The sequence below is a fragment of the Pseudophryne corroboree genome, unplaced genomic scaffold, assembly GCF_028390025.1.
Source record: "Pseudophryne corroboree isolate aPseCor3 unplaced genomic scaffold, aPseCor3.hap2 scaffold_1163, whole genome shotgun sequence".
In the NCBI taxonomy this organism is placed as follows: Eukaryota; Metazoa; Chordata; class Amphibia; order Anura; family Myobatrachidae; genus Pseudophryne; species Pseudophryne corroboree.
The window spans coordinates 30,921-48,864 of NW_026967788.1; the positions used below are offsets into that span (position 1 = coordinate 30,921).

Genomic DNA, 17,944 nt, shown 5'->3' on the forward strand with positions numbered 1-17,944 from the left:
CATTACCAGCAGCACACCCCGCCTCAGACTAACAGAGAACCCATTTCTGTACACTTCCATTATACCACCTGAATGTGACGGACAGTGACCACCGTGCCATCACTTACCTGTATGCTTACACGAAACAGAATGATGGAAAACTTACACGGTTTCTTTACATCTTCTGGGGTCCACTCCGAGATTAGACATTATGGTGTAATTACTCTGACGGGAATATAAAACAGATAAAAAAATAAAAGCTTTAATGTAATAATTAGATGCAAACAAAAGCTTTTATTATGAAATCATACAGGGGAGTATCCGCACCATATAGATGTAACATACAACAAACCACTGCAGATGGAACCTGGGTGACTCTAATGCACATGGTAATGTACAGGGTATATATGGATAGGATCTTGTATCAGAAAACACTCAACACTCCTTATCAAGATGAGTGTCAGCAACAAGTTAGGCAAACTAGAAGAAGTGAAAACACGTTCCAATGGTCGCCATATTGTCGTGCAGCAATACAGATTGTGGAAACTGGTATTAGACATTCACATTTACACAAAGCACAAGATACAAAATAAACAGCAGAAAAAAGACCTAAGCATTTGGGATGTATTATTTAGGAAGTAAATAGAGGTACATTAATGAAAAGCGTGAGTAACAGTCACCAGTCTGCTTGTGAAGGTCTCTAGAGTGGAGGCCTCTTGGACTGTGCAAGGCAGTGAGTTCCATGGTCAGGGCTGCAAAACTAAACATTCAACCCTTAAATGAATGACAGGAGATTCTTGGTACTGCTGGTAACAGTCCTTCATCTGTAGAAGCAAGCAAGCAGGGCAGTAAGGAGGCAGGAGCTGCTTCTAGTACCTTGGACCATGTAATGTTGGGCTGGGAAGGTCAGTTAGCCAATTATGAAACAGATTTGTCATCTTACAGGCAGCCGGTGAAGGGAGTAGAGAATGGGTGTTATGCGGCAGGAACGGGTTAGGTAACAGCTTGGCTGCTGCATTCTGTACTAGCTGCAAGCTCTGTAATTCTTTTGCTGGGTGACTCAGGTAGATGGCATTGCAGTAGTCTATGAACTTCTGAGGAAATCAAGTGCTTGATTCTGGCTATGGTCCACAGATGGAAGAATGAGGATTTGTATGTGGCAGATACCTGATGTCTGTGTCAGCCACATACCAGGACAACACAAAGATTCAGTGTTTTGCAATTCTGAACACCAAAGCATAAATCCAGATGGTTGGTAAAGCTGTAGTCTTGTCCTTTGTTGGGGAGCTTCTATTATGTTTCACAAAGACTGAATCACAGCCAACTGGCATCATCCACCCCTGGAGCTCAGCTAGACAACCATTTAGGATTGGTATTAGGTTCTCAGTACATGGAGCAAAAAGCAGGTAATCAGCATAGCAGTGGTAGACCAGGCCATGATGTCTGATTATATCACCCAGTGGTAGCATGTATATTTTATAAAGCATAGGAGATAGGATTGACCCTTGAGGAACATTGCATGACAGTGATAATTATACTACAGAAGATTTAAATAGTTCCGTACTTGGGTAATGTCTAATATGTTCAACAAGAGCGGATTTATTTCTCTCACGGCATGAAAATGGCTTCTCACCTGTGTGACTCCTCTGATGTGTAACAAGATGTGATTTCGATGAAAAACATTTCCCACACTCAGAACATGGAAATGGCTTCTCACCTGTGTGACTTCTCTGATGTGTAACAAGAGCTGATTTATATGCGAAACACTTCCCACACTAAGAACAGGAAAATGGCCTCTCACCTGTGTGAGCATGCTGATGAGTAACAAAATGTGATCTCTGTGCAAAACATTTCCCACACTCAGAGCAGGAAAATGGCTTCTCACCTGTGTGACTTCTCTGATGTGTAACAAGAGCTGATGTCTGTGAGAAACATTTCCCACACACAGAACAGGAATACGGCTTCTCACGTGTGTGACTTCTCTGATGTGTAACAAGATGTGATTTCGATGAAAAACATTTCCCACACTCAGAACATGGAAATGGCTTCTCACCTGTGTGACTTCTCTGATGTGTAACAAGAGCTGATTTATATGCGAAACATTTCCCACACTCAGAACAGGAAAATGGCCTCTCACCTGTGTGAGCATGCTGATGAGTAACAAAATGTGATCTCTGTGCAAAACATTTCCCACACTCAGAGCAGGAAAATGGCTTCTCACCTGTGTGACTTCTCTGATGTGTAACAAGAGCTGATGTCTGTGAGAAACATTTCCCACACTCAGAACAGGAATATGGCTTCTCACCTGTGTGACTTCTCTGATGTGTAACAAGAGCTGATTTATGTGAGAAACATTTCCCACACTCAGAACAGGAATATGGCTTCTCACCTGTGTGACTTCTCTGATGTGTAACAAGAGCGGATTTATGTGCGAAACATTTCCCACACTCAGAACAGGAAAATGGCCTCTCACCTGTGTGAGCATGCTGATGAGTAACAAAATGTGATCTCTGTGCAAAACATTTCCCACACTCAGAGCAGGAATATGGCTTCTCACCTGTGTGACTTCTCTGATGTGTAACAAGAGCTGATTTATGTGCGAAACATTTCCCACACTCAGAACAGGAATATGGCTTCTCACCTGTGTGAATTCTCTTATGTACAACAAGAGCTGATTTGTGTGTAAAACATTTCCCACACACAGAACATGGAAATGGCTTCTCACCTGTGTGACTTCTCTGATGTGTAACAAGATTTGATTTATATGTAAAACATTTCCCACACTCAGAACATATCAGTGGCCTCTCACCTGCCTTAGCTGGCTGATGAGTAATAAGGTTTGTGTTCTGTGTAAAACATTTGGCATCTATAGAACAGGGAAACACTGTATCTACTCTCAGAGCTGTAACAGATGCACCAATATCAGAGTGATCAGGAGAACATTTCCCAGGATCAGAGGGACCAGCTGATATAGCTGGATGTATCATTGGGGTAATGGGGTTATCTCCTGGAGAATTCTGTCTACTGTTATCTTTTATATCACAATCCGGGGATAACATTAGATGTCCTTCTGAGATATTCCTGCTTGTGTGTCCATCTGCTGGAAATAAAATACATTAATAAATATAAAATGAGTAGACAAGACCCAGTGTGTTACAGGATACAATATATAATTCTATAACTGACATGTTTTACCTGTAATCATTGCTTTTATGTTTATTAAAAAAAACAAAAAAAAGATAGGATGCTTAGACTGGAGCTTGATCAACACTGAATCCTCACGTGGGATTACTAGAGGTGACATGGATGCTCATGTGGGATTACTAGAGGTGACATGGATGCTCATGTGGGATTACTAGAGGTGACATGGGCGCTCATGTGGGATTACTAGAGGTGACATGGACGCTCATGTGGGATTACTAGAGGTGACATGGACGCTCATGTGGGATTACTAGAGGTGACGTGGGCGCTCATGTGGGATTACTAGAGGTGACACGGACGCTCATGTGGGATTACTAGAGGTGACATGGACGCTTATGTGGGATTACTAGAGGTTACATGGACGCTCATGTGGGATTACTAGAGGTGACACGGACGCTCATGTGGGATTACTAGAGGTGACATGGACGCTCATGTGGGATTACTACAGGTGACATGGACGCTCATGTGGGATTACTAGAGGTTACATGGACGCTCATGTGGGATTACTAGAGGTTACATGGACGCTCATGTGGGATTACTAGAGGTGACATGGGCGCTCATGTGGGATTACTAGAGGTTACATGGACGCTCATGTGGGATTACTAGAGGTGACATGGACGCTCATGTGGGATTACTAGAGGTGACATGGACGCTCATGTGGGATTACTAGAGGTGACATGGACGCTCATGTGGGATTACTAGAGGTGACATGGACGCTCATGTGGGATTACTAGAGGTGACATGGACGCTCATGTGGGATTACTAGAGGTGACATGGACGCTCATGTGGGATTACTAGAGGTGACACGGACGCTCATGTGGGATTACTAGAGGTGACACGGACGCTCATGTGGTATTACTAGAAGTGACACGGACGCTCTTGTGGGATTACTAGAGGTGACACGGGCGCTCATGTGGGATTACTAGAGGTGACATGGACGCTCATGTGAGATTACTAGAGGTGACATGGACACTCATGTGGGATTACTAGAGGTGACATGGAAGCTCATGTGGGATTACTAGAGGTGACATGGACGCTCATGTGGGATTACTAGAGGTGACATGGACGCTCATGTGGGATTACTAGAGGTGACATGGACGCTCATGTGGGATTACTAGAGGTGACATGGATGCTCATGTGGGATTACTAGAGGTGACACGGACGCTCATGTGGGATTACTAGAGGTGACACGGACGCTCATGTGGGATTACTAGAGGTGACATGGACGCTCATGTGGTATTACTAGAAGTGACACGGACGCTCATGTGGGATTAGTAGAGGTGACACGGGCGCTCATGTGGGATTACTAGAGGTGACATGGACGCTCATGTGGGATTACTAGAGGTGACATGGACACTCATGTGGGATTACTAGAGGTGACATGGACGCTCATGTGGGATTAGTAGAGGTGACACGGGCGCTCATGTGGGATTACTAGAGGTGACATGGACGCTCATGTGCGATTACTAGATGTGACACGGACGCTCATGTGGGATTACTGGAGGAGACATGGACGCTCGTGTGGGATTACTAGAGGTGACATGGACGCTCATGTGGGATTACTGGAGGAGACATGGACGCTCGTGTGGGATTACTAGAGGCGACATGGATGCGCACTAATAAATAATAGGATTTTAATACCTACCGGTAAATCCTTTTCTCTGAGTCCGTAGAGGATGCTGGGGTCATCAATAGAACCATGGGGTATAGACAGGATCCGCAGGAGACATGGGCACTTTAAGACTTTAATAAGGGCGTGAACTGGCTCCTCCCTCTATGCCCCTCCTCCAGACCTCAGTTATAGGAACTGTGCCCAGGGAGACGGACATTTTGAGGAAAGGATTTATGATTTATTTTTAAGGTGAGATACATACCAGCTCACACCAGAACCATGCCGTACAACGTGGCATTCCATAGAACACAAGCCAACAGCACCAACAATGTCAGCAACAGGCTGAACATAACTAGAACACAACTAGATGTGTGTAACCAGAACAAACAAACAAACCAGATAACTTCCCAAAAAAACTAAGTGTATATACAGGAGGGCACCTAACATCAGTAGTGCCTTGGTAAGGGGCGCAATACCCCCAGTGAAATCTCCTCCTACTATTAAATCAAAAGGGTTTTTACGCTGCGGCACGTGCATGGGATGCCGAACCATAAGGGGTGACGGCAGCAGCAAGATTAGTGTATTGACAATAAATGAAAAAAAAAGATCACCGTGAGGGAATTCATTACTTGTAACACCAAGAATGTGGTGTATGCTGTAGAATGCACGTGCGGCCTCTTTTACATAGGGAGGACCTCGAGACCCTTGAAGGTCCGGATAAGCGAACATGTAAGAAATATTAGGAACGGGCTGACAATACACGCCCTATCCGACCATTTTCGCTTAATTCATAATAAGTGTCCATCTGCGATTAAAAGGTTTATAGGAATCCAATGGATAAAAGGACATTAGAGACAGAGGGATCCGTCTACCCAATGTTAGGGTCTCCTGTCCTGTGCTGCCACATCGTCATGGCAACCGGGAGGCAAGTGCTAGCGGAGTAACCTGAGCGCAGCTGATACTCCGGTTCGGGTCTTTTGCTGTGCAGTGGTTACAGGCTCTGTGCACGGCAGGGGATTCGGTGCTGGTTTTTGTGCTCACAGTCTGTGAGGTTTGAGTGGGGTGTGGACAGCACCTGCTTTATAAACCCTCTTCTCAGGTTAAGCAGATGCTGCTGAATCTTTGTTGGTTAGTCAGTTTCTGAAAGTAAGCCAGTACTGTGTAACTTTGTATTTGTTTGTTGCTTACTGCAAATAGGCCTTGGGATTTGGTACTACACTCTTTCAATCCAGACCTAGCAGTAAGACTGGAGTCAGTCGTTTAACTTGCTGGGGTTCTTTTGCTACTCTGTGAACTTAGCAAGTTTGCGGCTGTATTCTCAGACTTGCCTGCCAAAATCCTTTCTCACTGTGCAAGGTGTTCAGGTGTCAGCTTAGTGGCAGTAAACTGAACCAGTGCACTACAAGTGAGGACTAGGATTGTGGAGACTCTCCTTGTGTCTATTATTCCATCTCTGACCAAGGAGTTTACTGCCACACCCGTTGGTAACCCTTTAGGGTTTTGCTGTTGCCCTTAGCAACAGCATTTCGGGTTCTCTACGTATTAAAACACAACATCTCGCTTCATTCCATCTGAGCATTTCTAATACTAGGGAGACACCCAGTTTCTTAGCCTCTGGGCTTCTCTGTTCACTTTGTGTTTATTTTGTTACCCTATCACCTTCTGTGTACGTAATGTCATATTCCCCAGTCTGTCTGTGAGTTCATTTGTTTTGCATCCCTCTCCGTTCAGACACCAGTACATTCCTGCAGGCACTGGTGTGCATAACAGTTCAGACACCAGTACATTCCTGCAGGCACTGGTGTGCATAACATATTCAGCAGCCCAAATACTCCTGTTGAAATTTTGTGGGAATATGGAGCATACCCCTCAAAATACTTTGCAACAGGTGGTCGATCAGGTGCAGGTCTTGACTAGACAATTTAATGATTTGTCCATTAAAATGCACACCTCCCAGGCCGCTGGTGGAGCTCCCGCAGCAGCATCACCTTCAGGGGTTAAGGAGCCGAAAGTAAATCTCCCAGATCGTTTTTCTGGAGATCGCTCGCAGTTCTTTTGTTTCAAGGAGAGCTGCAAGCTATATTTCCAGCTTAGGCCTCAGTCTTCTGGGTCGGAGATTCAGCGGGTGGGCATATGATTTCCTTGCTACAAGGAGACCCACAGGTCTGGGCATATGGGTTGCAGGCTGACTGTCCGTCGCTTAAAAGTGTTGATGCTTTTTTTACGGCACTGGGCATGTTGTATGATGACCCTGACAAGACGGCCTCAGCCGAGGCTCAGATTTCGATCCTTAAGCAAGGTCGAAGGCCAGTTGAGGTTTACTGTACGGAGTTTCGGAGGTTGGCCCATGATACCCAGTGGAATGACCCAGCCCTGAGACACCAGTACCGAAGAGGTCTTTCTAACCAGATAAAAGACCAACTGGTACAATATCCCTTGCCCTATAGCTTGGATCAGCTCATGCAGTTATCCATCCGGGTAGATAGACGGCTGAGAGAGCGTAGGCTTGAAAGGGAGACTGAGGTTTCCTTCTTTCCCAAGGGAACCTCAGACTCTGAGGAATTTTCCGAGGAGCCTATGCAGATTGGGGCTACTCGCCTCTCCTCGCGTGAGAAGACGCGGAGGAGACAGCAGGGGTTGTGTTTGTACTGTGGGAATAAAGGTCATGTGGTAGTATCATGCCCAGAAAAGCCGGAAAACTTCAGGGCCTGAGGGTGATGGGAAATATCCTGTCAGGCCAGAAGTCAGAATTTCCCAAGAAGACTTTTATAATTTCGGTGACCTTGTAGATCCTCGGTCAAACTGTCAAGACTGAGGCCTTTGTGGACAGTGGGGCCGACGGGGTTTTTATGGACCGCCAATTCGCCCTGAAACACTCTGTTCCCTTAGTACCCCTGGCATCAGAAATTGAGATCTGTGGGTTAAACGGGGAACCATTATCCCAGGGTAAAATTACCTCTTGCACTATCCAGATTTCTTTGTTTATTGGAGCCACACACTCTGAAGAATTGTCCTTTTATGTGACTGTCTGTACTTTTGCCCCATTGGTGTTGGGGTTACCCTGGTTAAGGGCCCACAATCCTCAATTTGACTGGGTCTCTGGGGAGATTCTTAGTTGGGGTACGGATTGTTTCAGGAGTTGCTTGAGCCTTCCAGTCAGGCTTTCGCAGCTAAGTTTGCCAGGATTGCCAGGATGTTATGCAGATTTTGCGGACGTGTTCTCCAAAAAAGTTGCAGAGGTACTACCTCCCCATCGCCCCTATGACTGTGCCATTGATTTGTTGCCGAATGCTAAGCTTCCCAAGAGCAGGTTGTACTCCCTGTCACGTCCTGAGACTCAGGCTATGGCAGAGTACATTCAGGAGAACTTGGCTAAGGGATTTATCAGACCTTCACAGTCTCCAGTTGGGTCGGGGTTCTTCTTCGTGGGTAAAAAGGACGGTTCGTTGAACCGTATCACGATTAAAAACTCATACCCACTGCCTCTCATTTCGGTCTTGTTTGACCAGCTTCGTACTGCCACCATTTTTTCTAGGATTGACCTACGCGATGCGTACAATCTAATCCGAATAAGAGAGGGGGGTGAATGGAAGACTGCCTTTAATACCCACTCAGGGCATTATGAATATTTGGTGATGCCTTTTGGGCTCTGTAATGCCCCGGCAGTCTTCCAGGATTTCATGAACGATGTGCTCAGGGAATATTTGGGTAGATTCTGAGTTGTATACTTAGATGACATCCTAATCTTCTCCCATTCCCTGGAGGAACATCGGAAGCATGTACGCTTAGTCCTCCAGAAACTCAGAGACCACCGGCTTGGGGCAAAGCTGGAGAAGTGCGAATTTGAAGTTCAGCAAATCGCATTTCTAGGATATATTATCTCCCCAGAAGGTTTCTAAATGGAGGGTTCCAAGGTACAGGCAGTCCTGGATTGGGTGCAGCCCACTAGTTTGAAGGCGCTTCAGCGTTTCCTGGGCTTTGCGAATTTTTATAGACGATTTATCGCTGGATTTTCATCTATAGTGGCGCCCTTGGTGGCACTCACTAAGAAAGGGGCGGATGTTGCTCACTGGTCTTGTGAGGCCAAAGCGGCTTTTGCCCGTCTCAAAAGGGCATTTGTCTCGGCCAAGGTGCTGCGACACCCAGATCCAGAGCGTCCTTTTGTGGTGGAGGTGGATGCCTCTGAGATGGGTATTGGGGCAGTGCTCTCTCAGATGGGAGTGTCTGATAATCGCCTTCATCCCTGTGCTTACTTTTCCCATAAATTTTCGCCTGCCGAGATGAATTATGACGTGGGTAACCAGGAATTGTTGGCTATTAAGGATGCACTCGAGGAGTGGAGACACTGGCTTGAGGGGGCTAAGTTTGTGGTCTCAATTCTCACCGACCATAAGAATTTGGCATATTTAGAGTCAGCAAAGCGTCTCAATGCCAGGCAGGCACGATGGGCTTTGTTTTTTGCTTGCTTTAATTTTTTGATAACATATCGCCCTGGGTCAAAAAACATCAAGGCTGATGCGCTATCGCGGAGTTTTGCTCCAATCCAGGAGACCACAGAGGAGCCATTGCCCATTGTGTCCCCATCATGTATTAAAGTGGGCATTACCCAGGACCTCTTGTCATTAGTCCTTAGAGCACAGGAGCAGGCTCCTCCAGACCTTCCGGTAGGTCTTTTGTTTGTGCCTCCTAGGTTAAGACAGCGAGTGTTCCTGGAATTCCATGCCAAGAAGAAGTGGGCAGGTCACCCGGGTATTGCCAGAACTCGGGAGTTGCTATCTAGGGCGGTGTGGTGGCCCTCGGTGGCTAAGGATGTGGATCAGTGGGTTCGGGCATGTGACATCTGTGCCCGAAATAAGACTCCTAGAGGGGTTCCTGTTGGCCCATTACATCCACTCTCTATTCCATCTAAGCCATGGACCCACATTTCAATGGATTTTGTGGTGGACTTGCCCAAATCCTCGGGGATGACAGCCATCTGGGTTGTCGTTGACAGGTTTTCGAAAATGGCGCACTTCGTTCCACTGGTTGGGCTGCCATCGGCCAGACGCCTGTCTGAATTATTTATGCTGCATGTTGTGCGCCTCCACGGGTTGCCACTTGATGTGGTCTCTGACCGCGGATCCCAGTTTGGGGCCAAATTCTGGAGGGCATTTTGTTCCGATCTCCATATTTCTGTCAGCTTGTCGTCAGGCTACCATCCGCAGTCTAATGGGCAGACTGAAAGGGTGAACCAGTCCTTGGAGCAGTTCCTCAGGTGTTATGTCTCCAAGTGTCAGACTGACTGGGTTGCTCATCTGTCCATGGCGGAGTTTGCCTATAACAACGCGGCTCACTCTGCTACAGGGATCTCTCCCTTCCTTTGTGTGTATGGGCATCATCCTAAGGCCAATTCTTTTGACCCCCTGGATTCCACGCCTGGTGGTTCCTCTGTGGTTTCGGTCCTTAGAGGTATTTGGAGGAAAGTGAAGAAAGCCCTTGTGTCTGTGTCATTAGTGACCAAAAGGGATTTTGATAAGCGGAAAAGACCCTGCAGCTTCAAATTAGGAGACTTCGTCTGGTTGTCTACCAAGAATTTGAAGTTGAGACAGCCATCTCATAAGTTAGGCCCCTGGTTCATCGGCCCTTATAAGATCACCAGGGTTATCAATCCGGTGGCATTTCAGTTAGATCTGCCCCGTTCTTTGGGTATCAATAAAACATTTCATTGTTCCCTTTTAAAACGGGCGATTAGTAATCCTTCTTCCAGTGGAAGACCTTCTCCTCTTCTGATACGTGGCCAGAGGGAGTTTGTTGTTGAAAGGATTCTTGACTCCAAGATGGTTCGGGGTCGGCTGTCATTTTTGGTGCACTGGAAGGGGTATGGTCCGGAGGAGCGGTCGTGGGTGCGCAGTTGTGATCTTCATGCCCCCAGACTGATACGCTCTTTCTTCTCGCAGTTCCCCGATAAACCCGGTGGTAGGGGTTCTTTGACCCCTCGTCAGAGGGGGGTACTGTTAGGGTCTCCTGTCCTGTGCTGCCACGTCATCATGGCAACTGGGAGACAAGTGCTAGCGGAGTAACCTGAGCGCAGCTGATACTCCGGTTCGGGTCTTTTGCTGTGCAGTGGTTACAGGCTCTGTGCACGGCAGGGGATCCGGTGCTGGTTTTTGTGCTCACAGTCTGTGAGGTCTGAGTGGGGCGTGGACAGCACCTGCTTTATAAACCCTCTTCTCAGGTTAAGCAGATGCTGCTGAATCTTTGTTGGTTAGTCAGTTTCTGAAAGTTAGCCCGTACTGTGTAACTTTGTATTTGTTTGTTGCTTACTGCAAATTGGCCTTGGGATTTGGTACTACACTCTGCCAATCCAGACCTAGCAGCAAGACTGGAGTCAGTCGTTTAACTTGCTGGGGTTCTTTTGCTACTCTGTGAACTTAGCAAGTTTGCGGCTGTATTCTCAGACTTGCCTGCCAAAATCCTTTCTCACTGTGCAAGGTGTTCAGGTGTCAGCTTAGTGGCAGTAAGCTGAACCAGTGCACTGCAAGTGAGGACTAGGATTGTGGAGACTCTCCTTGTGTCTATTATTCCATCTCTGACCAAGGAGTTTACTGCCACACCCGTTGGTAACCCTTTAGGGTTTTGCTGTTTCCCTTAGCAACAGCATTTCGGGTTCTCTACGTATTAAAACACAACATCTCGCTTCATTCCATCTGAGCATTTCTAATACTAGGGAGACACCCAGTTTCTTAGCCTCTGGGCTTCTCTGTTCACTTTGTGTTTATTTTGTTACCCTATCACCTTCTGTGTACGTAATGTCATATTCCCCAGTCTGTCTGTGAGTTCATTTGTTTTGCATCCCTCTCCGTTCAGACACCAGTACATTCCTGCAGGCACTGGTGTGCATAACACCCAACTAGCAAAAAAAGGGCTATATCCATTTGACTGACCCTGGGAAATCTCGGACTGTGTACCGGACGAAAGGTGAAAGAAGTGCCGTGGTTGCCGTGGATAAACATTTCAACCTACATGCTTATTCTGCACCGATTTCCGGTAACTATCTAGATTGGACTCCCTGGCTGAACAGACCATCTGTGGTTTAACACACTGCCATTGTGTTAATTACTGCCATTACCACTGCCATTATACACATTGCATTTTGTGTTATATCAGTAATTGCTGTTACGACTATTTCTGTGGGGTTTTTTTTATCTGCCACCATATACATTTGCACTTTATGCTGTCTTTTTATCTGATGTGATTGTGAATAAATTTGTTTTAGTGTGCTTCACTATATGCACTTTCCATTTCTTTCCTTTGGATACCTGTTCCAAATTCATGGGAATGAATAATTAAGTACAGTGGGCGTTTGACTACAAAATCTCCCAATTGTAATGCGCTTGGTTGTATGTATTGGTACCATTTTTGTTTTTGCATGTATCCTATCTGTTAGGGTGGAGGTTGTTTCAGGGAGTCACCTCTGAGTTATCACTACACGTTACTGAGCTGCTAGAACTAGTGCGCACCCAGGAGAGGATCTACACCGCAATTTCTTCCATTGTATTAAAATCCTATTTTCTCTTTCATCCTAGAGGATGCTGGGGTCATCAATAGAACCATGGGGTTATACCAAAGCTCTAGAATGGGCGGTAGAGTGCGGATGACTCTGCAGCACCGATTGACCAAATTTTAGATCATCGGCCAAGGTATCAAACTTGTAAAACTTAGCAAAAGTGTTTGACCCTGACCAAGTAGCAGCTCGGCAAAGCTGTAATGCTGAGACCCCTCGGGCAGCCGCTCAGGATGAGCCCACCTTCCTAGTGGAATGGGCCTTTACCGATTTTGGCAACGGCAATCCAGCCGTTGAATGAGCCTGCTGAATCGTATGACAGATCCAGTGGGCAATGGTCTGCTTGGAAGCAGGTCACCCAATCCTGTTGGGAGCATACAGGACAACTAGAGCCTCTGTTTTCCTAATCTGAGCCGTTCTGGCGACATAGGCCCTCATTCCGAGTTGTTCGCTCGGAGTTTTTCATCGCATCGCAGTGAGAATTCTCTTAGTGCGCATGCGCAATGTTCGCACTGCGACTGCGCCAAGTAACTTTACTATGAAGAAAGTAAGTTTACTCACGGCATTTTCATCGCTCCGACGTTCGCATTGTGATTGACAGGAAATGGGTGTTACTGGGCGGATGCACGGCGTTTTAGGGGCGTGTGGATGGAAACGCTACCGTTTCCGGAAAAAACGCAGGAGTGGCCGGAGAAACGGTGGGAGTGCCTGGGCGAACGCTGGGTGTGTTTATGACGTCAGCCAGGAACGAAAAGCACTGAACTGATCGCACAGGCAGAGTAAGTCTGAAGCTACTCAGAAACTGCTAACTCGTTTGTAATCGCAATATTGCGCGTATGTCGGTCGCAATTTTAAGAAGCTAAGATTCACTCCCAGTAGGCGGCGGCTTAGCGTGTGTAACTCTGCTACATTCGCCTTGCGAGCGAACAACTCGGAATGAGGGCCATAGATTTTTAAAGCTCTGACCACATCCAGAGACTTTGACTCCGCTAAAGTGTCAGTAGCCACTGGCACCACAATAGGTTGGTTTATATGAAAAGAGGAAACCACCTTCGGCAGAAACTGTTGACGAGTTCTCAACTCTGCTCTATCTTCATGGAAGATCAAATAAGGGCTCTTGTGAGACAAGGCCGCCAATTCAGACACCCGCCGTGTGGATGCCAAGGCCAATAAAATGACCACTTTCCAAGTGAGGAATTTCAAATCCACCTTTCGTAAAGGTTCAAACCAATGAGATTGAAGGAACTGTAACACCATGTTAAGGTCCCAAGGTGCCACAGGAGGCACAAAAGGAGGTTGGATGTGTAACACCCCCTTTACAAACGTTTGCACCTCAGGAAGTGAGGTCAATTGTTTCTGAAAGAAAACTGACAATGCAGAAATCTGTACTTTAATGGATCCTAATTTAAGGCCCGCATCCACTCCAGCTTGTAAAAAGTGGAGAAAACGTCCAAGTAAAAATTTTTCCGCATAAGCCTTCTTGGACTCGCACCAGGAAATATATTTCCTCCAAATACGGTGATAGTGGCCCTCATTCCGAGTTGTTCGCTCGCAAGGCGAATGTAGCAGAGTTACACACGCTAAGCCGCCGCCTACTGGGAGTGAATCTTAGCTTCTTAAAATTGCGACCGACGTACGCGCAATATTGCGATTACAAACGAGTTAGCAGTTTCTGAGTAGCTTCAGACTTACTCTGCCTGTGCGATCAGTTCAGTGCTTTTCGTTCCTGGCTGACGTCATAAACACACCCAGCGTTCGCCCAGGCACTCCCACCGTTTCTCCGGCCACTCCTGCGTTTTTTCCGGAAACGGTAGCGTTTCCAGCCACACGCCCCTAAAACGCCGTGCATCCGCCCAGTAACACCCATTTCCTGTCAATCACAATGCGAACGTCGGAGCGATGAAAATGCCGTGAGTAAACTTACTTTCATCATAGTAAAGTTACTTGGCGCAGTCGCAGTGCGAACATTGCGCATGTGCACTAAGAGAATTCTCACTGCGATGCGATGAAAAACTCCGAGCGAACAACTCGGAATGAGGGCCAGTGTTTTGACGTAACACCCTTTCTAGCCTGAATAAGAGTGGGAATGACTTCACTGGGAATACCCTTCTGGGTTAGAATCTGGCGTTCATCCGCCATGCCGTCAAACGTAGCCGCGGTAAATCTTGATACTGACATGGCCCCTGCTGTAACAGGTCCTCTCGTAGAGGAAGCGTCCAGGGATTTCCTATGCGTAAATCCTGAAGATCAGGATACCAAGCCCTCCTTGGCCAATCTGGAACAATGAGGATCGTCTGAACCTTTCTTCTTCTTATAATTTTTAACACTCTCGGAATGAGAGGAAGTGGAGGGAACACATACCGACTGAAACACCCACGGTGTCACCAGAGCGTCCACCGCTATGGCTTGAGGGTCCCTTGACCTGGCGCAATAATTTTGGAGTTTCTTGTTGAGACGAGACGCCATCATGTCTACTTGGGGAGTACCCCAGCGACTTGTCACTTCTGTGAAGACTTCTGGATGAAGTCTCCACTCTCCTGGATGGAGATCGTGTCTGCTGAGGAAGTCTGCTTCCCAGTTGTCCACTCCTGGAATGAAGATAGCTGACAGAGCGCTTAGATGTTTCTCCGCCCAGCGGAGAATCCTTGTGGCTTCTGCCATTGCTGCTCTGCTTTTTGTTCCGCCCTGGCGGTTGATGTAAGCTGCTGCTGTTACATTGTCCGACTGGATGAGGACGGGTCGACTTTGAAGAAGGCGTTCCGTTTGTAGAAGGCCGTTGTAAATGGCCCTTAATTCCAGAACGTTTATGTGGAGACAAGTCTCCTGACTTGACCATCTTCCTTGGAAGTTTTCCCTGTGTGACTGCACCCCAACCCCGGAGACTTGCATCCATGGTCACTAGAATCCAATCCTGAATTCCGAACCTGCATCCCTCGAGGAGGTGAGAACTGTGCAGCCACCACAGGAGTGATATCCTTGTCTTTGAGGACAGGACTATCGTCCGTTGCATGTGTAGGTGGGAACCGGACCACTTGTCCAACAGGTCCCTCTGGAATACTCTGGCATGGAATCTGCCAAACTGAATGGCCTCATAGGCCGCCACCATCTTTCCCAGCAAGCGAGTGCATTGATGGATCGACACTGGTTGGTTTTAAGATTTGTTTTACCAGAGTCTGAAGTTCCCAAGATTTTTCTTCTGGAAGAAAAACTCTCTGTCCAGATTCATCCCCAGAAACGACAGGCGGGTCGTAGGGATCAACGGAGATTTCGGCAGGTTGAGTAGCCAGCCATGTTGTTGCAACACCTTCAGGGACAGTGCAATGTTCTCTAACAACTTGTCCCTGCATCTGGCTTTCATCAGGAGATCGTCCAAGTATGTGATAATCATGACACCTTGCATGCAAAGAAGAATCATCATCTCCGCCATCACTTTGGTGAAAATCCTCGGAGCCGTGGACAGCCCAAGCGGCAACGTCTGAAAATTGGTAATGACCATCCTGAACCGCAAAGCGCAGGAAGGCCTGATGAGGAGGATAAATGGGAACATGTAGGTAGGCATCCTTTATGTCTAAGGAGACCATAAAGTCCCCTTCCTCCAGACTGAAGATCACTGCTCTGAGAGACTCCATCTTGAATTTGAATTTCTGCAGAAAGAAATTTAGGTCTTTTAGGTTGAGGATCGGTCTGACCAAGCCGTCCGGCTTCGGAACCACGAATAAGCTGGAATAAAAGCCTTGGCCCTGTTGCGCAGGGGGAACTGTGATAATGACCTGGTTCTGACACAATTTTTGTATTGCGTCGCACACTACCTCTCTGCCAGTCAGAGAAGCTGGCAAGGCTGATTTGAAAAATAGGCGAGGGGGAATGTCTTAAAATTCTAGTTTGTACCCTTGTGACACAATTTTTTAAATCCAAGGTTCCAGGCCCGAGCGAACCCAGACCTGGCTGAAGAGCTTGAGATGTGCCCCAACCGGCGAGGACTCCCGCAGGGGAGCCCCAGCGTCATGCGGTGGACTTGGCAGAAGCCGTGGAGGACTTCTGTTCTTGGGAGGCAGAGAAGCCTGGGTTTCTTTTACCTCTTCCCCTGCCTCTAGCAGCAAGGAAGGCAGAGCCTCTTCCTCTTCGGTATCTATTGGGCCGAAAGGACTGCATTTGATAATAATGCATTTTCTTATGTTTTGGGGGAACATAAGGTAAAAATGACAATTTTCCTGCGGTAGCTGTAGAGACGAGGTCTGTAAGGTCGTCCCCAAACAACGCACCTCCTTTATAAGGCAAAGATTCCACATTTCTTTTGGAATCAGAATCCGCATTCCACTGGTGAATCCACAATGCTCGCCTAGCAGCTACCGCCATTGCATTGGCTTTTGCTCCCAGCGTCCTTGATGTAACCCAGCGTCAGCATTATGCTGTTTCTGTCTAGGGTATCTATATCCGTTAACAAGGAATCTGCCCATTTCTCAATAGCACTACTGACCCACGCAGAAGCAATGACCGGCCTGAGTTGTGTACCCGTGGTCGCATAGATGGATTTAAGAGTAGCTTCCTGCTTACGATCCGCAGGGTCTTTAAGGGTCGTTGTACCAGAGGACGATAAAGCCACCTGTTTTGATAAATGCGACAGGGCCTTATCAACCACAGGGACCGATTCCCATTTTTCCCGATCAGCAGTGGGGAAAGGATATGCCACTGGAATTCTTTTGGGAATCTGAAATTTCTTGTCAGGAGTGTCCCATATCTTCTCAAAAAGAGCGTTCAGTTCATGAGAAGGGGGAAATGTTACCTCAGTTTTCTTCCCCTTATACATACAGACTCTAGTATCAGGAACAGTCGGGTCGTCTTTTATATGTAAAATATCTCTAACAGCAACAATCATGTACTGAACGCTCTTAGCTAATTTTGGATCCAATCTAGAATCAGCATAATCGACACTGGAGTCAGTATCCGTGTCGGTATTGGCATCAGCTAACTGGTCAAATGTACGCTTACGTGACCCCGCAGAGTCCTGAACCTGAGACAATACATCATCCACAGATTTCTTATAAGCTTGGGTCTGAGCCTCAGCCTTATCCAACCTCTTATTAATAAGAGCCATATTCACATTTAAAGCATTCAAGACATTATTAGCCCAGTCAGGAGTCGGCTGTGTCGACGGGGCCACCCCTAATGTTATCTGTGCTCCCAGTACAGGCTCTTCCTGGGAAGAGCATTCAACCTCAGACATTTTCACCACACGTGTACAAACACCTCCTTCTTGCTTGAACTTCCATATTACTCTGGGCAGGAGTGACACCGGAGGGAACATGTACGGCAGCCGAAAGTTCCATGAAATTGCCAGAGCATCCACGAACGCTGCTTGAGGATCCCTCGGCCTTGCTCCGAAGACCGGAACCTTGTGATTGTGTCGAGACGCCATCAGGTCTACATCTGGTAGGTCCCACTTGTCCACTATGAGTTGAAATACTACCGAATGAAGGCTCCACTCTACGGCGTGTACGTCCTGACGACTGAGATAGTTGGCTTCCCAGTTGAGGACTCCCGGAATGAACACTGCGGATATGGCTGGCAGATGGCGTTCTGCCCACTGAAGAATCCATGATACATCCCTC

At 47.1% G+C, this 17,944-nt stretch overlaps 1 protein-coding gene across 1 annotated transcript in view; it reads right to left on the bottom strand.

Annotated features, from left to right (window-relative positions):
• Positions 1-253: 253 nt before the first annotated feature.
• The window catches only part of LOC134990357 (zinc finger protein ZFP2-like), a 34,453-nt gene continuing 16,762 nt past the window's right edge, over positions 254-17,944 (bottom strand). Inside the window, exon 4 of the mRNA XM_063950681.1 lies at positions 254-3,079. Within this exon, the coding sequence (XP_063806751.1) occupies positions 1,755-3,079 (1,325 nt within the window). The 3' untranslated portion in view covers positions 254-1,754. The remainder of the gene's footprint in view (positions 3,080-17,944) is intronic.